A 25,369-nucleotide genomic window follows, 5' to 3' on the forward strand; every position below is an offset into this window, starting at 1 on the left:
TTTTTGAATGTTCGTGTGCATGTGATCCCAGATATCACTGTACATTAGTGCCATTGGAATGGAAATCTCTTCACAGACGCTTCCTGACCACTTCCAGCACTTCCTGTTTTTATTTTAGATTTCCATCATGTGCAGAGATTTGTTTTTAATTTAATGTCCAGTGTTTAGTCTGCTTTAGGCTTGAGGTGTGATCTCACTCCGCCAACACTGTGCTATTTATGCTTAGTGATGGGCATCGTGGTGACATCCTCACAAGGCTGATCCAGGGACCAGCAGGTACTGTCTATATGAATATTAATAAACTTATATGAATATTAATATGGATATTGGAATATTAAGGAGGGGCCCGCCCCCTCAGCGCGGTGACGCGATGGCGTCGCTGCCTGGCGCTGAGGCCAAGATGGCGGAACGGAGGCAGTCGGTGGTACGGGACGGTTTGCGGGTTTTCATCCTTTGCCTCTGTTGGTACACCGTCAGTTCGGGCGGCAATGTCATCAACAAAGTCATCCTCAACCGGTTCCCGTACCCAGTTACCGTTTCCTTCTTCCACATTCTCTCCATCTGCCTCTTCATGCCGCCGTTGCTCCGCGCCTGGAATGTCGCCCCGGTCGGGGAGCTGCCGCCGCGCTACTTCAGCCGCCTCCTGCTGCCGCTTGCCTTCGGCAAATACTTCGCCTCGGTGTCTGCCCACATCAGCATCTGGAAAGTGCCCGTCTCCTACGCGCACACAGGTAGGAGCCGGGAGTGCGGGGGGCGGGGACGGAGACGGAGACGGAGCATTGGGGAGGGAGGAGTGGGGATAGTTCGAGAGCAGTGAGTCAGGAGTGATGGAGACGGGGTTGCGGGGTGTAGAGAGAGGAGAACGAGGGTAGAGAATGAGAGGGGGCAGTGGGAGGGAACGAGAGGGGGAGAAAAGGAATGGGGGGAGGAGAGAACGAGAGATCCAAGTGACTCGGGAGACTAAGTAGTTGATGGAAATTATTTTAGTAATAAGATTGTACTTGAGAAATTAATGGGGCTAAAAGTTGATATTCTAGTTGATAGAATAAAAGTTGATCGATGATATTCTATGTGCCAGAGTAGATCTGTATAGAGATATTCAGTGCATTGTTACTTATCTTCAAAACTTTTGTAAATCTGGAATGATTCCTGTGAATGGAAGGTAGCAAATGTCACCCCACTATTTAAGAAGGATGCAAGAGAGAAAACTTGGAACTATAAACCTGTTAGCCTTACATCAGTAGTAGCAAAAATGATGGAATCTATTATAGAGGTTGGGATAAATCTGATTGGGCTTAATCGACATATGTTTATGAATGGGAAATTGTGCTTGACAAATTTGTTGGATTTTTGGAAGATGTTACTAACAATACTGATCAAGAAAGAGCAGGTGAGCATAGTATACTTAGATTTTCAGAAGGCTTTTGATGCAGCCCCTCACAGGCTGGTTAGAAAAAAAAGCAAATGGTGTGGGAAGTAGTATATTGGAATGGATTAATGATTGGCTACCAGACAGAAAGCAGGAGGAGTGGGTCATTTTGGCATTGGCAGGCTGACTAATGGGCAACCACAAGGAACAGTACTTGGTCAAGCATTGTGCATGCACTATGGAATGTACTGTTGAAAAATGTGACTTGGGTAGGAGAAAGAGATGTAAAGAGAATTTCTTATATGGTTTTAGTTGGAAAGTGTAGATGTAAGGGACCTAGGTGACCTTGTTGATAAGTCACTGAAGGCTAACATGCAAGTGCACCAAGTTGTTAGGAACGTGGTTGGAATGGTAGCCTTTACAGCAAGAAAATACGAATACAGAAGTAGTGAGGTCTTGCTTCACTTATATGTGAGGTTGGTTAGATGTGAATCTAGAATACTGTGTGCAGTTTTAGATCCCTTGTCTCAGGACAGATCTTATTGTGATTGATGGAGTGCACCCAGCTCCATTCGACCTGTTCCTTGGATGGTGGAACTGTCCTGGTGGGACAGTTTGGCAGACTGTTTGCGTTCTCCAGAGTTTTGAAGAATAAGAGATTATGTCATTTAAACTATAAAATTCTTTCACAGGGTGGAGGCAGGTAAGATCCCCCCCCTCCAAGGCTGAGATAAGGAAAAATTAATTTACTCAGGATTATGAGCATCTGAAATTCTCTACTATGGAAGATAGTGGAAGCTCAGTCTTTTGAGTATGTTTAATGTAGCAATAGATGTCTTACTGCCAGTTGCATACACAGTTGTGAGGCTGGGGAGGGTGAAAAGTGTTCAATCAGCCATTATTCTATTGAATAGTGGGGCAGGCTTGCTGGGGCTAAATAGTCTGTGCCTGTCCTATGTTTCTAAAATGTAATGACTTGATTTAATCTGACATCTCAACCAATTTTTTAAAGTTGAGAGCCTCAGTTTTGGATTCCAGGTACTTTAAGACATCATGAAGTGGTCTAGGAGGTTTGTACTTTCTGTGCCCAAGTATGAGATGTTAAGTTGACTTTTTAAGTTCTCTTTGCTATGTGTTAGGGTTACAATGATGTTGTAGAGCTGAATGGCGTTTTTAATCCATAAACATTGCAGGTAGCTTGAAAGAAAGAGTGACCTGTTGCTCCCTTTAGCCTTCCAAGGTGAGCAGGTAAAAGGGTATGAAGAGGTTCATTGAGGTTTGGACTCTTCAGGTTTTCTGTCATATTCATCTTGCGTTTAGAAATGTCTCGCTTTGACTGGCAACAATACAGAGGAACAAGGAGCTGGGTGAGGAGACTGCTGTCCTCCATGCTGCATTCCTTTCTAATTTTCACCAATTTCTTCCAACACCATCTTGCTTTGTTTTGCTTTTATCTTCAGTCTTGACTCTTGACAGGCCGTTGCAGCAATCCACTAGCATGGTCCATTCTTCAGTTAGCCTAGAGATCAAGTTGGCTATTTAACCTTGTAGGTTAGTACTTCCAGTTTGTTCTAGTCTGACTTGCTTTGTCCAACGAGAGTGGCTGAAATAGCAACCAAGAGAACTTGACCCCATGTCCCTCTTGTTTTGCCTGGGATGCTGAGGCCAATTGTACTACAATTACAGCTGCAACAAACAGTAACTGTTTGGCTAAGAGTTACCCTTGTTGTACCTTTACCCAATAGAGTTTCAGTTCTGCATTTGAGTTTAAATTTGACATCAGACGTTTAAATTAACCCTTTCAATATACCAGCAATTTACATCCATACTGTACTATCGGATACTGTCTTTTAAAGGGGTTTTAACAAAGGCCTTATTTACCTGTTCAGGTGCCTGCCACATGATTACTCAAATAATTCCTTTTGTGCCTTGACCAATAGCAGAAAGGCTTTCTGTCCTTTTTAAAGATATACAATTTAATATTATTCATCCCTCAGCCAAAACCACGGACTGTCATGGCTGTTTGTGAAATTTAATGCGTGCAGTTTGGTTGCTATATTTGCTTGCAAAATAGTGACTATGATTCAGCAATACTTAATTGCCTGTGAAATATTTTGAGTCATGCTAAGATACAACTGTTACATAAATTGCAAGTTATTTTCATTTAAGTCTCCCTGAATACCTCACCTGCATGAAAGTTAGCTTCCTAACTGGCTTGCAACTCAATACCTGGTATTACTGTCTGCGTTTTACCTTGTTGCTAAGACCAGGGACCCCTCCATGTTATTCCGTGGTTTGTCCAAAGATCCAGATCTTCACATTATGTTTTTAATTCCTTCCTCAACATGACAGGTTAGATGTGTGCCCTAGAATTCATTTCCAGTGTCATGTATGTTATGAACTGCAAAAATCCCAGTGACTCCCATTCCTGACGTTGGAGTGACATTTGATGAAATCACAGGTAAATTCTGGTTTTGGATTTTCATGTAATGATTGGTATCTCGAAGAAGGGTTATCGTCTATTATCAAATACCAAGACTCGAGTGATGGGTATTATGATGCTGCAGGTCAATATGGCATGAGGTACAGTATTTTCAAATCCCCACTGCCACTTCAATTTTTAAGCACCCTGTGACTGGTCATGTCAGTGCAGGTTGACAGTTCCTGTAAATCTGTTTGAAATAGAGTTTATTTCTCTCTGTTCCAAATGTAGCTCTCAGAGAAACAGGATTCAAACCAGATTTCCAGTCTGGTTCAAATTAGCTGATCGCTGGTCGGCAGGCTTTAGTGATATATCAGGATTCACTCTTAGTTATCATGCTGTATGTATCCTTTCGTGACATATGTGAAATTGGATAGTGTTCTGATGGAATGCAGTCTTCTCTCTCAGTCCATCAGCTTGTCAACATTTGTTGTTCAAACTGATATGAGTGGACATGTAGCTGAGACTATTTCAGTTAGCTCCATTTGCTGGACATCTGGTGTGTGATTCCAAATAACAACAGCATGGGTTCAGTTCTTGTCTGGCTGATATGTCCTGCCTGGTGGCAAAAATCATGGCAGAAGCTGTCATTCAATGACACAATTAAAGATGTTACCAGAGGAAGGAGGCCGGGCATTGTGACATCTGCTGACATCAATGATGATTTTCAGGAAGCTCCTATCATGTGCCACATACACAATGTACTTCAGTGAATGATTGAACTTTTCCAATAGCTACAATGAAGTGGTCTACCAAAGAAATGTCAGAGCTTTTTTTTTAAAACTTTCTGAAATAAATGTAGATTGCAAGCAGACAATCAGACCCTGTGGTTTTTCTGTTTTATCGTCAAAAACATCTTAAAGGCAAGAGTTGATAAAAGGCCATTTGGCCCATTAGAGTTTATTCCCTCCTAAATTCCTGTCAAAGCTTCTTCCTGTATCCTAACTCCTCATCGGAGACTGATCATCCTATTTACTCCCTTTTTGCTCTGATGTGTTAAATGGCAGATTATTCCACCACCTATTCTCAATCTGACTAACAAAGTTCACCCTAAAAAATTTCATCTTAACACTTTTTAAACGTTCATATCATTCTTACTTCTAAAATAATATTCTGAGATTGTGAAGTACCTTTCTATTGGTAGTTGCTGCACTCTGTACCTTTACACAGTATAGAGTTTAAACAGCTGCTTTGCCTTCAAATGATAAAACTGTTGACTTAGTGTTTAAGCAGTTGAGACATACTTCCCCTTTTTCATCAAGATTTTCAAAAATTGTGAACAAGAAGGATCAACCATAATTTACTGTTTATCGTGCAATTGTTTTACTTGTCGAAAAAAAACCTTTACTGATTGTGATGGGAATGAATAATGTAATTGAAGCTTCATCTTAAGTTCTTTCCTTCGATTATAATTTGTTTTTCACATGCTTTTCACAATTAAGGGACTCACTTACACAACTTGTAATCAGTCAAGATTTGGTTGCTTGCCAGTTAGCATTCACTATTCACAGGACTTGTTCTCTGCCAGTGCAGAACTCTTTTCAACACTTGAGCCATATTTGCACTAACTCCACCCTACAGCCACGTTGTAAAGTTTTACGGTGGTAGGTGCACTTTTGATTTTGGTTTCCCTTCTACCCATCCTCTAATCATACTACTGTGCTGACCTAGAACTATAGCAAGTTTTGGATTGGCTGTGTTTCATTCTGCATGTGTCATTACACTTTCTGTGCATTTACTATCCTTTAGTGTAAGCCTGTCCAATTACAGTGACCAGCCTGGTGATGTCCTTTAGGGCTGTGCGGTTTCTATGAGGAAAAGAACTTGGTGGAGCACCTCCTCCACATTTGTGATCTGTGTTATTCTGGATTATGGGTGAGGAAAGGACTAGATTTGGCTCTGATTCTGTTGTCCTATAGAGTGCTGCTTAATGAATGACCATTTGAATTAGGTTATTGGCAAACTACCAATGACTTCTCAACTGTATGAGTCAGCGCCTGGAGAGCAGGGCTGGGATGGAAAGAAATGAACAAAATGCCCCTAAAGGGTCGTTATGTGAAGCTGCTAGAATTCTGAAGACGTGTGAAAGAAGTAGCAGTAGCTGAAAGAACAAAATGCTACAGATGCTGAAAACCTAAAATAAAGACAGAAAATCTTGGAAATATTCAGCAGGTCTGGCAGTATCAGCATGCGGACAGAGTGTGAGAGAAAGAGGAAAACAGAAAAAAAGTTAACAATTCAACCTTTTTGTTTAGAATAGTATGTTGGACCTTGTCACAGAGTAGTAATTGGAGGCCACTTATTTCCCAGGAACTAAATTGGTATTATCAAGGCAGTAACTATGATTTAATGACAATTAATTTTCTGTGAAATAGAAAAAAAATCAAGGTTGGGATGGAATTGAGTTTGCCCTACAGTAATTTGATGTCCATGCACCGTGTAGCAAGCCAACCTAGGATGTCCACTGATCCCATGAGACCAGTCCTTCGGCAGCTGCTCCTCAATAAAACAGCATCAGAACTCCGTTGCAATGGCCCAGTAATGTTAAAGCCTTCACTTGGTTTCAAATTCTACAGTCCTGCTGTTCAGCAGTCTCCTCTGCTGGGCAGATTTCAGTTAAGTGCAAAAACTTATGCACATCCCAGATGATAAATTATGGATAGTGAAGGCAGTTTCATCCTTCAGGTTGCTCCTTACTTGTTGCTCAGGTCATACTTTGTGTAAAGTCCCACTCTCTAGAGTCGTTTTCTTGAAAATCAGTGAATGATAAAACTTCGTAGGCTATTGTTGACAACCACAGGCATGAATGGCAGCACAGCTCTGAAGGCTGTGCTATATTTCATAGGTGAAGTGACCTGACAAAGGAGCAGCGCTATGAAAGTTTGTGATATCAAATAAACCTGTTGGACTATAACCTGGTGTTGTGTGACTTCTGCCCTTGTCCACCCAATCTGACATCGGCACCTCCACATCATGGTTACCATTATTTAAGGACGTACAGGGTGCCTTTTCTTGGTGCCCTGCTCCACATTTTATCCTCAGTTGACATGACTTTTAAAAAAAAAATAATAAGGTCAGTGGACTATCTCATCACTATTTTTAGGAGCTTCTGTTTGCATGTGGCTGTAATATTTTCAACTTTACTCTTCCAAACTACTTCAGTCTTTTTAAAGTGCTTTTGGATGTTCTGAGGCAATGAAGGTGCCACAGGTATATTAATAAAATCAGCAAGAGGTCCCAAACCATATTGTGTCTATGCCATAACTTTTGTGGAACTATACAATTAATCCCATGGCCCAGCAATTAATGGGCTTGAAATTTGCTTTTGGGCAGGGAGGTTGAAATTTATCCAAAAGTCATGAAATGTTCAAAAAAACCCAAAAATTGCAGATGCTGGAAATCAGAAACAAAAGCTGAAACTGCTGGGAGAACTCCGAGTCTGGCAGCATTTGTGGAGAGAAAGCAGAGAAGCAGAGTTAACGTTTCGGGTTGCGTGTATGTGTCTGTCTGTTGCCGGGGGTGGGGGAGTGGGCACCGGCCGGGAAAATGTTTGAAAACGCATAGCTGCGGATGACACCTGAAGAGAGAATAACAGTTGAACAGGCAATGAAATAGGTACAGGTCAGCCTTGGGGAATCAATAGCTGCTAATGGGGATTATTAGTGGCTGACAGTGGGATGGTTTATGGTAGCAGCCCATGTGATGACAAGGCCTGGTGTGTGAGGTTGAGGTAAGGACGTGGGAGAAGATGCTGAGGCCTTAAAATTATTTAAGTTGATATTGAGTCCTGAAGACTGCAGTGTTCCCAAACGGAAAATGAGGTGCTGTTCTTCCAGCTTGTGCTGAGCTTCATTGGAGCGCTGCAGCAAACCTGAGACACGGATGTTGGCGCCAGGGAACATGGTGGTACATTGAAGTGCTAGGCAACAGGAAGCTTGGTCATTTTTGTGCGCAGAACGTGAGTGTTTTGCTTGTCCACTCCTCCTCCACATCCAATGCCTCCCCAAACCCCACAGCACCTTTCTGTGCAATCGCAGAAAGTGTAACACCAGCCCGTTTACTTCACCCATCCTCCGTATACAAGGTCCCGGACACAGCTTGCGGGTGAAACAGCAACTTACTTGCACTTTACTCAATGTAGTCTATTGTATTTGCTGCTCACAATATGGCCTCATCTACAGTGGGGAGATGCAAAGCAATCTCTCCACCCCCAGCCTCATCCCATGTCCAATCCTCCCTCTCATCCCCGCCTCCTTGACCTGACACAACGTGGTCCATCTTCTGTCTCACCTATCTGCTCCTCCCACCTCACTGACCAATTCCCAACACTGCCTACCCGCACTCACCTATCACCATCCCACCTACCTTCCCCAGCCCCACCCCCTCCTCTCCCTATTTATTTCTGAGCTCCTTTCCCCCTCCCCATTTCTGAAGAAGGGTCCTGACCCAAAACATCATCTTTCCTGCTCCTCTGCTGCCTGGCCTTCTATGTTCTTACAGCTCCATGCTGTGTTATCGCAAACTGGGCGACTGCTTTGCAGAACAACTATGTTCTGTCTGCAAAAATGACCCTGCGTTTCCTGTTGCCTGCCATTTCAAAACATAACTGTGTTCTCTGGCCAACATCTATGTATTGGACTTGCCGAGGTGCTCCAGCAAAGCTTAGTGTAAGTTGGAAGAACAGCACTTCAGTTTCCACTTAAACTTTGCAGCCTTCAGGACTTAATCAGTGTTTATTAAAAAATTCAGGGTAACTTCCTTGCTTTTGTACTCAGTTCCTGTGTTAATAAAGTCCACCATCCCTCAAACAGCCTGTCATCTTGTTCTGCCACTTACCTAGCTTTGTGTACATAAACCTGAAGTCTTTCAGTTTCTCTGCCATTTATTTGTATTACCTGTTCTCATTCTTCCTAGCAAAATGTATCTCTTCACACGTGTTAAATTTCATCTCTTCATTTCATGATTCTCTTGTCTTTCTGAAACTTGTTTTTACGCCTCTCCAGTGTTTACTACACTTGAGTTTAGCGTTGCCACCAGACTTTGAAATTATGCCCTATATACAAGATCATTTATTAAATATCAAAAAGGTCAGGTATCCTAATACCAGCACTACAAAAACACCATTATATGTTTCCCTGTAGTCTAAAACAACAGCCACGTTAACATATTCTCTGCTTTCTGCCACATAACCAAGTTTGTATGTACAATACGATGTAAACCTTATGGACTTTCATTTCGTTAACTGGTCCTTCATATGGTGTTTATTGAAAGTCCATCTATATAACATCAATGTTTTCTGCATCAAGCAAGTTATTAGTCAATTTTCCTTTAACAAATCTGTGATGACTTCCATTTGTTAGCCCATTCTTTTTCAAATGCCTGTTGATTTATTCCAGATTTATTGGCTCTGAAAGTTTCCCATGACTGACTTGCCTATAAAAACCGAATTTATTCCCCCCAACAACCCCACTATTTTTTCAAATGCAATCCCTTCTTTCCTTGACCAACAAATATAAAGTTCACTGATAACTTTATACCTGCTGAGGTGGTAGTGCAATCTGCCCCAGATTTGTTGGTTTAAGGTGTGCAGCAATTTGTACAATCATTGCCAGGCTAATTAGTGTCTCTTGGTGAGCACTGATTATAGTTTTGAGTATAACAAGGCAGAATGTTATAATGGTGACAACTTTACAGCTTGTTAAGAATCTTTAGTTTGTTGGTTCGAACTTCAGAACTTCAATTAATGAGTCTTAATGGTAAGGTCCTGGGGAGTGTTGCTGAATAAAGAGACCTTGGAATGCAGGTTCATAATTCCTTGAAAGTGGAGTTGCAGGTAGATAGGATAATGAAGAAGGCATTTGGTACAATTGCCTTTATTGATAAGTGCATTGAGTATAGAAGTTGGGAGGTCATGTTGAGGCTGTGCAGGGTATTTGGAGTACTGTGTGCAATTCTGGTCTCCCTGCTATAGGAAGGATGTTCTGAAACTTGAAAGAGTTCAGAAAAGATTTACAAGGATGTTGCCAAGGCTGGAGGATTTGAGCTATAGAGAGAGGCTGAATAAGCTGGGGCTATTTTCCCTGTAGTGTCGGAGGCTAAGGGCTGGCCTTGTGGAGCTTTGTAGGGTCTTGAGGGGCATGGATAGGGTATACAGAGAAGGTGTTTTCCCTGGGGTGGGGGAGTCAAAAACTAGAGGGCATAGGTTTGAGGTGAGAAGGGAAAGATTTAAAAGGGACCTATGGGGCAACTTTTTCACACAGAGGGTGGTGCACGTACGGAATGAGCTGCCAGATGAAGTAGTGGAGGCTGGTACAATTACAATGTTTAAAAGGCATCTGGATGGGTTTTGAATATGAAGGGTTTAGAGGAATATGGGCCAAATGCTGGCAAATGGGACTAGATAAATCTAATTTATCTGGGATATCTGGTTGGCATGGACAAGTTGGACCAATGGGTCAGTTTCCATGCTGTACAGCTCTATGGCTCTTTGAGGAAAAGGCAGAAAAGTAGAGTTGAAGATTATCAGATCAGCCTTGATCCCATTGATTGGTGGAACAGATTTGGGCTAAATGGCCTACTTTTGTTTCAGTGCTCTATGGTCTAGTCTAGAAAGGCCTCAAGTCGTGAATTAACACTGCGGTTGTGTTTCTAAAGAGTGCAACATCAAGTGAACCAGTTGCAAATCAGGCATTTCTACTAAAATCAGTATAAAAGCTATAGTTAGGTTCTATAGGACCTTGGCTATCGGAAAACAAACGTATACAAATACATTGCAATATTTTACAATTATTAAATTCCTATATTAGCAAATTCCTTTATTGGCAAATGAAATAACGTTTGAAATTGTTAAATCCAGATAAGAAGTGGTAGGAAGGACCCCTCTCTCTACTTCTTGGTTAAGCATAACAAACATCTGTAGAAGTCAATTTAGAGTTTTGAAGCGATTGTAAAAGCGAGACAGCCAAATTCTCTGTGTTAAAAGGAAAGGAAATGATACTTATTGTCCTTAATACCCAATAGATAAATAATAAAAGAGCTCCAAGTCAAATCATGTCAAGCATCCAATGTCTCACAGACAGATGGGTTATTAATTTGGTTATGTCCATAAGAAGGTCAGTCAAGTATGGATCCTTTAGATTAATGTGTTTATTGGTTCCAGGGTTTGATTTTTCCCTGATTCTTCACAGAGACAATTTAAGGTCTTGACAGACTGTCTGTCTTCTCCTTTGTAGTCAACAGCAATTTGATTTAGGTTAAAGATTTATCCATGAGTGGTTCATCAGTTCGACGCAGTGCACATGCTTGTAAAATGGATAGAGAGTGCAGGATCCTACTCGCTTATTGTGAAATGTTAAAGGGTTAATATCTGTTCTGCTGACATGTAAGAAATTAGGTGCTTCATGGGCGCCCCTGTCTCGCAGACAAAATGCGGTAATCTAATTATACTCTGCTCTCTGTAAATGTTGAACTAAGGCCAAAAAGATCTCGCAGACAAAAGGTGGTAATCTAATTATACTCTGCTCTCTGTAAATGTTGAATTAAGGCTAAAAGGATAAGGAACTATCTAGTCTTACACATTGTTTTTGGGCGGCTGACCTTTGTTCTACTGTTAGGTGATTAAGTTACGTACTATCACTGTTGCTAGGCATGTGACTATGGGGGAGTAAAAAATTGTATCTTGCATACATGACTGACTGTGATGTAAAATCCTATATAAAGGGAGGGCGGTTTCCTTATTAGAGAGCATCACTTGTCACGGCTCCACAAGCCCTGCGAAGATTGTTGAGTGATCCTCCAAAGCTTGTAATTGCTTAAATAAACTGTGGCTATTCACAGAAGTTGGCGTATTGCAATTTGTATCAAGTGTGTAGGAATCTCCTAAAAGGGAACTCAACAATTGTGACCCACTCACGCTGAAAAAGCAGCTTCTTTTTAACACAAGGTTGGCTTGCTACCCCACAACCTTTATTAAAACCTAGGCAATTACTAAATATAGTCACAGCAAGCAAGGTAACTTTCATGAAGACAAAAAATACTGGAGATCATCAGATGAAGAGTCATCTAGACTCAAAATGTTAGTTTGCTTTCTCTCCATGGATGCTGCCTAATAGTCAACGTTTTTTGTTTTCAGTACAGATTCCGTCATCTGCAATAATTTGCTCCTTTGTAAGGTAACTTTCAGGCCCAAGTCCATTGTTTATGTGTTCAGCTTACTGTAATTAATTGTCTAAATGACCTAGGGTGGAGACGCTCCTCGGACAGGGTCCATATCCAAAGTGAGATAACAAGGTGTAGAGCTGGATGAACACAGCATGCCAAGCAGCATCAGAGGAGCAGGAAGGCTGACGTTTCGGGATATCCAAAGTGATGGTTTTAACATCAGTCCACGTCTACCCGGATAAACAGACTATGTCTATGAGTAGTTCACGTGATGGCTGTTCACATTTATTTAAGCTTATTTTTCTGCTGCTCCACTTCCAGTCAGAATATCTCCTTTGTGATTGCTTTGTCATTTGCAAGGTGAAGTCATGTAAATGTTTGGCCATGTTAAGAACTTGTTAACACCACTTAAAAATACTGTTGTCAGTCTTGTAATCTATCCAGTGGTTGTCCACTCAGTAAATAAAATAGTTCTGCCATGGGGACCTCTCACTACATTCGTTCTGGTAAGTCGATGACTTGTACCAGTACTGCATAGTTCTGTCATCCGGAACTGAAAAAATTGATCAATTTTGTTTCTAAATTTCACCTTTCTCTCTCATTCGCCTTCTCACACTTGTCTCTTTTCTTCCCCACTTGACTTCTGTCTCCATACCAGGAATAGGTTGTCTACTAACAGTCACGTTGCATCCAACTGAGGCCCACAGCAAAGCTGACTGCCTGCTTCCTGTAAGGGTGTAATTACATTCTCCCAGGTTCTGCTGCTGCATCAAGTGCTGCTACCTTCCACTATAGTGTTTACGATATGTCATCCTTCTTTATCAACTGACGACTCCCTCTCACTGTGGTTGACAGGGCCTTCAATCATAGAATAAGAATCATAGAATCCCTACAGTGTGGAAGCAGACCATTCAGCTCATCAAGTAGACACATACCCTCCAAAGCACGTCCCACCCAGTCCCACCCCCATCCCTCTAACCTTGCACATCCCTTGACACTCCAGGCAATTTAGCATGGTCAAACCACGTAAATTACACATCTTTGGACTGTAAGAAGAAACAGCAGCACTTGGCAGAAACCCACGCAGACACAGTGACCCGAGGATGGAGCGGAACCCAGGTACCTGGTGCTGTGAGGCAGCAGTGCTAACCACTGAACCATGCCTAACACACTTCCTGCATTTCAGCCCTCCCTCCCAGAAGCTTGTTAGAATTCCCCTTGTCCCCACTTTCCACCCCACCCCAGACTCTGTATTCAAAGGATCATCCTTTTCGACTTCCATCATCATGCACCACCAAACACATCTTCCCCTTCCCTTTGGAATGCTAACATGGAGGGAACATTCTCTCTGTGACACTGGTACATTCCTCTCCTCACCTCAAGCCTTCCCATGGCTTCTTCCCACGCAAACAGAAGAATAATACGTGACCTTTTACCACCCTCTCCCACCCCAATCACCAAACTTCACAGTCCAAATCCTTAAACACTGCTTCATGCTAAACCTGCAATTTACTTGGATTATTTTCAGTTTATTCTATGATATTAATTATTCATAGTACAATCTCCTCTACATTGGAAAAACCAAATGCTAGACTGGGTAACTGCTTTGTACAGCACCTCTGTTCAGTTTGCAAGCAGGACCATGACCTATTGGACACCTGCCATTTTAGTCAACTATCTTTCTGTCATGCTCACATTTCTGTCCTAGGCTTTCTGTGGGATAGCAGGGAACCAGTGTTCCCACTAAGCTGTGAAGTTGCCAGGAAGCCTGGTGCACTCCAGTCATCATGCTGCTGCATCATGCATATGTCAGAGGCCTTCACAGGAGGAAGAAATGTTAGTGGGAATGTTGTAGGAGAACCCAATACAAGGTGAAGGAACAATACCTCATTCTTTCTTTCGGCACTTTACTGTCTTCTGGACTCAACATTGAATTAAGCAGCTTCAGACCATCAATGCTTTGCATCTCCTGTCACCACTGAAAAGCGTCGAATTGGAAAACATTGAATTAGAAAGAAAGCCGAACATTCCATTTACTTTTTGAATCACTTTTTGCACTACGTACTAGGCTTTGGTGATCTCTATTGTTGCGACTATCTAGTTTATGATTCATTTTATTATTTTTTTAGGCAGTGTCTAATATTGAGAAGATTATTGCGGTAAATGTACTGTAATTAAAATGCTGTCTTTAGTAATTGCCAAAATGCCAAAAAAAAACAGACCAGAAAATTACACATTTATTTAATAGAGTGAAAACAAAAGAACTACAGCTTCAAAATAACAGCAGGGCTAAGTTAAATGGAGAAATAATAAATGAGAGATAATTGTCTTGAAGGTCAGTTAGGAGATAGGTCAAGGCAGGGGCTATGTAGCCCGATAGTGATAGGTGGAGAATATGAAGTCCCTGTGGTTTCAGTTAATCTGGGTGTTTCCTGGGAGAAGTTTGTAGGTTGGATCTTGTGTGCTTTGCTTCCCAATGAAAGAAGTTGGTTAAAATAAATGACACTTGGATAGATCTGCATTCCCAACACAGTAAAACATGAATTTCATGATAGATTTCCTCGTTTGAAGATTGTAGGAGAATCTGAAGTGGGCCTCAAATAAAAATCGCAGATGTGTTGGAAAGTACACAGACTAAGGGTCTCAGGCATCCACAGTTAAGCGAGGGCTAATGACAGTTTTACCTCTGAGAAGAGCAGGAGTTGACAAAAACTCTCCAGAAGACTGTGGCAGTGATCTTATAGAACTTTTAGATTGATGTTTCTTGTAAGAATTTTTGAGCAAATAAAGCAAAGTGCATAATAGACAAGTGTGAGGGCAGTGTGATGAACAATAGGACCCTGGGAAGCACCAAGGATCAGAGGATCGTTGGTGTGCATGTCTGTCAGTCTCTTAGGGTAACAGAACAGGTATGTAAAGTGGGTAAGAAGGCATATGGGATACTCTGCCTTATTATCAAAGGCACAGAGTTTAAGAGCAGGGAGGTGATTCTGGAACAGTATATAATGTTGTTTAGTCTACAATATAGTATTGTGTGCAGTTCTGGAATCCACATTATATAGAAGGAATGTAATTTCATTGGGAGGATGCAGAGGTGATTTGCCTGGGCTAGAGAGTTTCTGCAATGAAGACAGATTGGACAGACTGGGATTGTTTTCCTTGGAACAGAGGAGATCGAAATGGGGACATGATTGAGATGTATTGAATTATGGGGGGCGTAGACAGGAAGAAACTTTTCCCCCTTGATGGAGGGATCAATGACTAGGGGATATAGATTTAAGACAAGGGGCAGGAGATGTGAGGAAAAACCTTTTCACCTGGAGGGTGATGGGAATCTGGAAGTCACTACCTGTAAGGGTGCTAGAGGCAGAAACCCTCATAACATTGAAGGTGTATTTAAATGTGCACGTGTGATACCAAGGCATACAAAGCTATGGGCCAAGTCTTGGAAACTGGGATTAGAGTAGTTAGGTTATTGTTGTGGACCAGCACAGATATAATGGGCTGAAAGGCCTTTTTCTGTGCAGTGGACCTGTATGACATTGCATGTAGTTGTGAACTATATTGTTAAGTTAATGGTACATGTTTTTTCAAGACTTCCATAAATAATGAAGTGCGTTTTATTTTGAAAAACATGAAAACCTGTGCCATAACAGTATTGGTTAAAACAAAGTATTCGGATTTCCTTTTGAATGATACCTGACTGAATGATAACACTTTACATTAACTCCTAGAAACTTAGTACATAAGAAATTTCATGACATTGTTGGTATGTTTGTATGACAGAGTCTATTCCTCCCATTATGTTTAGCAGTGGGAAAGTGCAATCCAGCCTAACCCATTTTCCAGCTCTTGATTTTTGGCCTGTAAGCATCGGTGCCTAAAGTACATATTCAAGCACTTTTTAAAATGGAATGAACACTGAGATGCAGACATCCACCACACTCTGGGTGAGAAAATGGTTCCTGAACTCCTGTCAAAATGTTTCTGATCTTTGTTAAATAACTTGTCACTATTTAAAAAAAATACTCTGACATGTCAATCCTTATTCAAAATGGATAACATCTCACTCACTTCCTCATATTAACCTCTACCGCAGTTTTGCCCTGTCACTTACTTAATCAATATCACTGCAACTTTTGCTTCCATCTGCATCATTTACTATGTCACATATGCCTGCTCAGCTAGAATCTAAGGGAACAAAATTTAGTGCGCAAAAAAATTGGAGGTAACCAATCTTAAATGTTTAAGGAATACCAACAAACTTGACGTGGTTCTTTAGTACTTCATCCAAGATTTCTGAACATCGTGAAAAGCTGCATTCGAATACAGATTCCTAAGAGTCATCTCTGGATACATCCACTCAATTTGAGTATGTACCTGTCTTCCCTGCTCTGTCTCTACTTGTTAACTAATTACCTGCTCGTTATTAAGTTGCTTCCAATGTACTCCCATTTTTGGTAACAAACAGGATGTATAGTTCCTTTGGCTGAGTTTCAACTCCACAACATTGAAACGTTAACCTATTCTTGTATGAATTGTGCATATTGTAGCTGTTCTATTGACATTCTCCAATTACCACTCACCTAAAGTAAAGTTTTCTTAAATAATCTTTCTGCAAAATAGTTTTCACCTTATGACTTCTCTCTTTATTCATGCATAGGGTGTGGGCCTTGTTGGCAAGGCCAGCATTTGTTGCCTATCTCCGACTGCCTTTGAGTTGTGACTGCTAGCCTATTTCTGATGGAAGACAGCAAATTTCCTTTCTTAAAAGACATTTGTGAACCAGATGGGTTTTATGATAATCAACAAAGGTTACATGGTCACCATTAATACTAGCTGTTAATTCTGAATTTCTATTGAATTCATGTCCCCAGAAAATGAATAGGCCTGGCCCTAAGGATTACTAATCCAGGAACATTGCCACAATGCCACAACCATCCCAATAATAGCAATGTCAATTAAGTCCTTTTTTTAAAAAATTGAAGTTTTCACTCTCATTAGCTTGTTCAAAGACTGGAATCCTGTGGTAGTATTCTCACCTCTAAGTGTCAAGGTTCCTGATTCAGTCTCCATCATTGGAACTTGAGTGCACAAATTGAGGCTGTCACTGCAGCGTTGGATCTGGAGATGCCATCTTTCAGATGAATCTTTAAATTGGTTCTGAAGAAGGGTCGCTGGACCCAAAATGTTAACTCTGATTTTTCTTCACAGATGCTGCCAGACTTGCTGAGCTTTTCCAGTGACTTCTGTTTTTGTTCCTTAATTTGGTACCCTGTCTACCTTAAGTTGCATATAAATGCAGCAACGTCTTTCAAATTTAGGTACCTAGGCTCTTTACAAGTGCTCAGAAGAAATATTGAATTTTTCCCAAACCTTCTCCTAATTTCTCCTAAATCTTTCATAAGTGCAATTGTCAGTTTATATTTGTGCTGGGATCAGGAGGTGCTATGAAAGACAGAGCTGGAAGCATAGAAACAGGCAAAATTGTAGGAAGTGAAGTGAGAAAAAACTAGAGATGGAGAAAAGAACTCTGAGAAAATGTGCAAGTCAGAGGAAGATAGTGATGAAAGGAATTGTTAGAGAGTGAAAGATGAACACAACCAAATTATTTTTGTTGTTTACTGATCCATTCCCATTTAATTATATCACCTCTAATAACAGATTTGACCTGCTTTGTGAGAATTCAATCATCTGGAGAGCAGATAGTGTCTTTAAATTGAATGCAGCCATTCCAGCAGGTGCAGTAAAGGAGATTACCCAAAAATGAAGGAAAGAGGAGGTAACAAAACGTACGCAACCTTTGAAAGATTGCTCACTTGCATATTTCAGTGAAAGTGTAGTAATTTCCGAGCTGATACAGGCCTATGGCTGTTCTAAATCATGATTTGTGAGCCTAATCTTAATGGGAGATAATCTGTCAAGTTGCTTTTCTTTTCTTCTTTCTTCCCTGTTGGAGATGTGAGATAAAAGGACACCAGATATACAGTATGCAGCTAGTATTACAGCACCGTATTTGTGCTAGCCCTTTACCTGAAATTTTCAGCTGCTGTCCAAAAATGTCAATAGCTGTAAACGCCGCCTTTACCAACCTGTCTAACAGTGATGCAACTTTCAAAGAACCATGCAGCTGAGCTCCCAGGTCTCTCTGTTCGACAACACTGCTCAGGGCCTTACCATTAACTTTACAAGCCCTTGTTTGTTTTTCCATAATGCAATACCTAGCATTTATCCAAATTAAGCGGCCACTCCTCAGCCCATTGACCCAATTGATCAAGATCCCTTTGTAATCTTGATTCCAAATATTTCTAATTTGCTAACCAACCTGTCATGTGGTACCATATCAAATGCTTTCTGAAAGTCCAAATATACAACGTCCACAGCACTAACCTTATCCACTGCCTGTGTCTCCTCATCAAAGAATTCAATTAAATTTGCCAGATATGACTTCTAGACAAAGCCATGTTGATTGCCTAGTATTAGCTTATTCTGTTCTATGTGTGTATCTATGACTGTATTAAATTATCCGGTATTATAGCCACCTTCAGATTTCCCACTGTTGATGTCAAGCTGACAAATCTGTGGATTCCTGAGTTATCCTTTGTCCCATTCTTAATAACAGCATTGCATGTGCAATCCTCCAGTACCCTAATCCTGTGTTCAGAAGGGCCTGGAAATTTCTGTCAACGGCTCCATGATTTGCTCCCTTACCCCTCTCAGCAATCTCTACTTGGAGTGCTGTCAACCTTTATAGCCCCTCTTCTTTATCTATCACTATACTGCTCAGTATCTACATTTTTAAATGGGCCATTGTCACCATTTTCTAATTTGGTAAAGATAGAAGCAAAGTATTCATTTAGCACCTCTGCTGTACCCTTTGCTTCAGTGAGCAGCTTACCCTGCTTGTTCCTTACGGTCTCCACTCTATCCTTCACTCCATTTTTAATTATTAATCAGTTTGAGGAGCATATTACTGTTTGTTCCAGTGCAACCTTCCATCCTTTCCTCACGCTTACTCTTAGCCTTCCTTATTCCAGCCTTAGCCTCACTTGCATTTGAGATACGCTTCCTGACTTCTGTTGCTGTTATTTTTTTGGTATGCATCATAAATTATCCGCCCTTACACTATTTACACTTTAAGCTAGAAGATTAGTTCCTTTTCTGCATCAGGCACTTCCATTGCTTACTGTAGGAGAAAATTCCAAATGCTAACAGCACTTGGAGCAAAATAATTCCTCCTTATCTCCATCTGAAGTGAGAGACCCCTTCCTCTTAAACTCTACTATAAATTGTAGATTCTCCAACAAGGGGAAACCCTCTCTGCATTCAACCTGTCAAGTCCATGGTCCTTTTTAATCATGAACTCTATTTGTGCATTACAAGGTGTCTCAAGGCTCTAAATTTAAAAAAAAAACTTACTTTCAATCTTAAATCTCTCCACTTAATTGTGTACTTATTTTGCTCCTTTGGTCTTCACTGATGTTCAGAAGGTTTGGAACGGAAATGGTGCAAGTACATGGGACTTCAGGACCGTACCCTCCAGCTCCTTCATCAGACTATATCTGCCCCTTGAAACCAGTATAGGATTCACTTACCCTTTCCTATTTATTCTTTTATCACTGACCAAGCAGCATTTACCTGTTTAATAATTGTTTATAAGAAAGGATGTTGCCTTATTAGCTTCTAAATTGAAGTGTTTTTGCTGAATCCTTGTAACTGAAGGTGGTTAGGAAGTTCTCCTGCTTACGCTAGCCCCAAAATGAAAGCCTTCAAATATAGGGGAATCTGTTGAAGCTCTGTGGACTTGATTGTCTGTGCTGGTCTGAGTGATATCGGTGTGTCTCCTACAGCAATTGTTTTGGGTGTAATACTCGACTGTATTTCCCAAATTTCTACTATGCGCGTTTTAAGCAACTGTTAGAGACCTTGTTTCTCCTTGAAAGTGCTTAGATTTCTACTAAATTAAGCAAATCAAGAACCTAATAACTGCTGACAAATAAAAGTATTCTGTAATCTCTGTAAGCAATTCCAAACAACTCTCCTGCTAATTTGAATACATTTCAGTTTTTTGTCTCATGATTTTTATTACTGTTTTCATGCCATTGTATATATAGATAAGCATGCAATTTATCTACTAATACCTTTATTACTTAAAAGATTTGAGATTGATCAGTAAATTGTGTCCTGTGGTGTTTTGACGCGTTTTATTGAGGATCTGTTATTCTGATCACTTGTGGCTAATGCAAAGCCAATGTGAATGGCAAGTTAGTGAATAACACACTTAATGCTATGTTTATTCACCTTAAAGTGTTTTCAGTAGATACCCGGTCAGAATGTCATGTACACAGCATTTCAAGCAAGAATGATCTGATTATAAAAGGAGCCTTGTTCCAACTTTGAACTTGCTGTTTGCTGCATTTATTTCAAAGTCTTGTGCAATCAGCATTGTACGGCTGAGGTGTGAAGACTCATTTGTGAAGCATGTGATAATTCATTTGGAATTTGATGATTTCTCCGTTCCCTTGCCCCATTCAAGATTCTGGACTGCTTTGGACCTGTGCTTAATAAGAGCAGGATTAAAACTTAAAATGCTGTAGATGCTGGAAATCTGAAACATAAAGAAAATACTGAAAATATATTCAGTATAAAATCGTAGAACTCTACAAACAGGAGACCTTTTGGCCTGTTGTGGCTGTAATGGTCATAAAACGCTATCCAACCTATTTCCATTTTCTAGCTCTTATTTCCAGCTCTTAACCTTACAGATTATTGTGTGTTGAGTGTTAACATTTATAAATTTGATGATTTGTAAAGCAAGCACCAGTTCAGGTGTTGAGTTCCTGGCCCCTGCCACTCTTTAGATGAAAAATGCCCTGTTCAATTTCCCTGTAATCTTTCTGCAGTTCTTTTAAATCGCCTGCACTGTTATTGAACCGTACTAGGGGGAACAGATCGTTCATTGATGTATTATACAAAAGAACACAGGGCAATTAGTACTTAGTCCTGCTGGAAGCATCCTTCCACTCGCAGCAATGCATCAACTGCCATTGAGTTAAATTTGGATCCAGCTTTTTACTTTCCATTAGATCACATGGGCTTTTACTTTTATGACCTGTCTGCCATGTGGGACCTTGATCAAAAGTTCTACTGTTGTGGCAATCCTTGCAGACTGTTTCAAATATGGTGCCATCATTAGTCCATTTTGCTACTTCCTCAAAAAAGTTAAATCAGGTTGCTCAGTCCCAACCTTCCCTTAATAAATCCATGTCAGGTGTAATGTATTGTCAAAACACAAGTCTGTTTTCTAGGCAGGTGCTGCCTAAACTACTTTGTCTCCAGCATTCCCTATTTGAAGAACAAGATTAAGATTGCCCAGACTCACTTCATGTCAGGTTCTTAGCCAATGCGATGTGTAATTTTATCCCATCTGTCTGAACTGAGTTTTTAAAACTCACTTCTCCAAGTGCTTAAAGCTGGCTAGTAAACTGAGCAATGACTTGAAGGAGGGAGGCCTTCTAACAGTGTAAACCTATTCACAGAACGTAGTGAAAGTGTCATTTTGGATCAGTCAAACTCCACATTCCGTCAGCCTTAATCTGTTTGAATATTGTGCTGAAGTTTTCAGAATGGGATGTGAGTTTTGAACCTCCTGAGGGGGTACCTCTAACTGAGTGCAATTGATCCTTTATTCTCAGTCCCTACCACCGTGATTTCACGTGTAACCGTTGGGATGTGTGTTTCTTGTTATCTCGGTGTCTCATTATCTTTCTGTTCCATTCAGTTGTGCAAGTTCTCTCCCAAAACAAAGCTGAGGCGCTTCAGTCTTTCTGAAATGTGTTGTTGACTCCGGTGTGTGTTTGTGGGGTCCTCATGAAAGACTAGCATGAGATGCACACAGGATAGATATTTTGATGAGCTGTTGCACTGAGATGATGGCAAAGATTGCCTTAATAAAAACCTCCAGAAATCAGTCAGGTATTTCACAAGATTGAATTGAGTTGATTCTAACTCCCTTCCCCTCACTTTGTTTTTCTCCTTAGTCAAGGCCACCATGCCTATTTGGGTGGTTCTTCTGTCCCGTCTCATCATGAAAGAGAAGCAAACTACAAAGGTAAGTGGGTCTGAGATTCTGCGGAACTGATGAGCATTTGTAAACTACATTTTAGGAATTTAATTTTTTCCGCTCACTCCCAAATGCCTTCCATATCATCCAAGGAAACTAATGGTTTTGAGTTGGGATAAATAAATCTGATACCCTGCTTTTAGTTGTAAAATGCATGTTAAATAAAAATTCTTAATCTGCATGAGGGCATTAAGTGATTTTTTTAAAAATGTTCTTTTTATAATCGTTGTGTGGGAATTTGCACACAAGCTGTTTCCTCTTCTTTTCGAAGATCTGCGCTACTCTGAGAGAGAGAAATTGAGCTTTCTACCAGTATTTCTACTGGTTCAGTCACTTACCTGTTAAAGGAAGAGAGGTGTCTTGTTCCAGAATATCCTCGGTAGAGGACCCCAACAGCAATGCCAGTGGTTCTATCTTTTGTTGGTGATATAAAGATGCCCAAAGCCTTCACAAAGAAATCTTTTTTAAATCCCGGATGATAGTGACTTTGGTATGAGTACCTGTGAGAAACAGTCACTGCTTCAATAAATTAAAAGTGTTGCAAAAAACACATCATCTCATTCTCAGTAAACAGTCATGACAAAGTCACTTTGATAATCAGAGTCAAATTGGGTCATATAAAGACTGGAGTCCATGTGAAGAATGTTTGTTTATAAAAAGTGATGGCATTCAAAATAAAGATGAGTGCCTTGGATTTTGTTGCAGAACAGGAAATTCTGAATAGAAGGAAAATATATGTTTTCTAAGATGCTTTTGAGTCCATTCTGCATCAGTGTATGAGTTGATTCAAGTATTATAATCTTGCTAGAGTCAATGAAAAATAGAGCTACCAAACAACTCCCAGAATTGGGAGAATTTCACATTTTATAACTTTATGTTAAAAATCAGTGTTAGTATAAATGAAGAAACAGATTGCTTCGAATATTTTCACTTTAGTTTCAGGTGAAAAAATTTCACTTTAAATGTTCCATATGAAAAATGACTCTTACGTAAGCACCTGCATCACCCTCCACAGATGTGACACCATGTGCAGTTCCGAAGTTCTCTAATTCGGCCTCCAGAACATAGGATCTCACTCTCATTCTTCCTCGCACTCTCTCGCTCTCTTCTCCACTCACCTACTTATGACCTTTCAGTCATGTTCACTAGCAGTCTTCATGTAAGGCCCACAGGGACTGTTGTCACCTGAGCGGCATGCTCTTGAGAACCTTAATTCAGATCATGACAGTCTTAAATGACACAGATTCTCCAAAGATGCCTTCATTGGACCCCCTTAGTAATCCACATTGAGTGTTCTGGTCATCTGAGAAAACAAAGTCATAATCCCTACCTAACTTTGGCTTTCTGTTCTGCTTTACTGTGTGTGTAACACAGTTATTGTTACTGCTGTGTTGTTACCTCTGCTGCAGCTCTCCTTTATATTTACCAGTGACACATCTTGGCTTGCTTCTTATCGGTACTGCTTCTGGGACAAGAGTAACCAGGTCATGTGACCCAGTATTATGTCTTTCTTGAGAAAATTACAATTAATCACTTTACAATTGATGCAAACTCTTAAGTTCTTTTCAATTATTCTTCAATCTAGTGACAAAGTCCATGGTTATTTTTAAGAAATAGCAATTTTTTCTTGCTCCACTGCTTCATCACAAAGAATAATTGATCCAAATCTTGATGGGGATCAATTTCTGGATGAATAAGCACTAATCTTTATCAGGATTGTGTGCATTCAGTTGGAACTTCCCACCATGTCCTAACCATTGAATTTCCTTCTTGGCAGGTCTACATATCATTGATTCCTATAATATCCGGAGTCTTCTTAGCAACAGTGACTGAACTTTCCTTTGATGTCTGGGGACTCATTAGTGCACTTGCTGCCACTCTCTGCTTCTCTCTTCAGAACATCTTCTCGAAGAAGGTAAAGAGCTCCCTCTGAAGTCCGAGTCTTGGCATGACCTTGGCTTTGTAATTGTTGGGATAATTATGATCTGATTATAAAGTCATACAGGACGGAAACAGACCGTTCCGTCCAACTCGTCCATGCTGACTAGGTTTCCCAAACTAAATTACTCCCAAATGCATGCATTTGGCCAATATCCATTTAAACCTTTCCTATTCATGTACTTGTCCAAATGTCTTTTAAATGTTGTAACTGTACCTGCCTCTACCACGTCCTCTGGCAGTTCATTCCACACATGCACCATCCTCTGTGTGGAAAGGTTGCCCCTTAGGTCCCTTTTAAATCTTTCTCCTCTCACCTTTAAAGTATGCCCCATGGTTTTGAATTTCCCCACCCTAGGAAAAGGGTGCGTTTGTTACTCACCTTACCTATGCCTCTCATGATTTTATAAACCTATACAAGGTCACCCCTCAACCTCCTAAGCTCTGAGGGAAAAAGTCCCAGCCTATCCAGCCTCTCCCCATAGTGCAAACCCTCCAGTCCTGGTAACATCCTTGTAAATCTTTTCAGCACCGTTTCCAATTTAATAACATTCTTCCTAAAGCAAGGCAACCGGAACTGCATGCAGTACTCCAAAAGTAAACTCACCAATGTACTGTACAGCCACAACATGATGTCTTAAATGCTCTAACCAATGAAGGCAAGTGTGCCAAACGCCACCTTCACCACCCTGTCTACCTGTGACGCCACTTTCAAGGAACTATGTACCTGCACCCCTAAGTCTCTGTTTGACAACTGTCCGCAGTCCTGCCCTGGTTTGTCTTACCAAAACGCAACACCTTGCATTTATCTAAATTAAACTCCATCTGCCACTCCTCGGCCAATTGGCCCAGATGATCAAAAGTCCCATTGTACTCTGAGGTAATCTTTACTGTTTTGGTGTCATCTGCAAACTTATTAACCATGCTTCCTATATCTCATCCAAATTGTGATGGCCAGTAGCACCATAAATAGAATTACAATGGAAGACTTTTGAGTACAACATCTACTACATTTCATCATTTATGTTCACCTGTGTCAATTACACTAACAATCCTCTTCAAGACACTTATAAGTGATATTTTGCCAAGCATCAAAGTCTCTTATCACTGGCCAGTCAGTGTTTGATTAAAATCCCTTGGATAAACAAGTAAAATATAACTGGTACAAGAACAATGTATTGTGGGTGCCAGAAATCAGAAATAAAACCGAAAATACTATGGAGAGATGCTACCAGATCGACCGTGTATTTTTTGTTAAAATTAGATGGGTGCTAAATTGCTTTAATGCACAACACAT

The 25,369-nt window shown here is 40.6% G+C and overlaps 1 protein-coding gene across 1 annotated transcript in view; it reads left to right on the top strand.

Annotated features, from left to right (window-relative positions):
* The first annotated feature begins 370 nt into the window (after positions 1–370).
* Positions 371–25,369, top strand: part of slc35e1 (solute carrier family 35 member E1) — a 35,271-nt gene continuing 10,272 nt past the window's right edge. The window contains exons 1-3 of the mRNA XM_048614092.1: positions 371–731; positions 22,052–22,122; positions 23,912–24,049. Of these exons, the coding sequence (XP_048470049.1) occupies positions 371–731; positions 22,052–22,122; positions 23,912–24,049 (570 nt within the window). The remainder of the gene's footprint in view (positions 732–22,051; positions 22,123–23,911; positions 24,050–25,369) is intronic.

The sequence above is a fragment of the Rhincodon typus genome, chromosome 29 (assembly GCF_021869965.1).
Source record: "Rhincodon typus isolate 14 chromosome 29, sRhiTyp1.1, whole genome shotgun sequence".
NCBI classification, from domain to species: Eukaryota; Metazoa; Chordata; class Chondrichthyes; order Orectolobiformes; family Rhincodontidae; genus Rhincodon; species Rhincodon typus.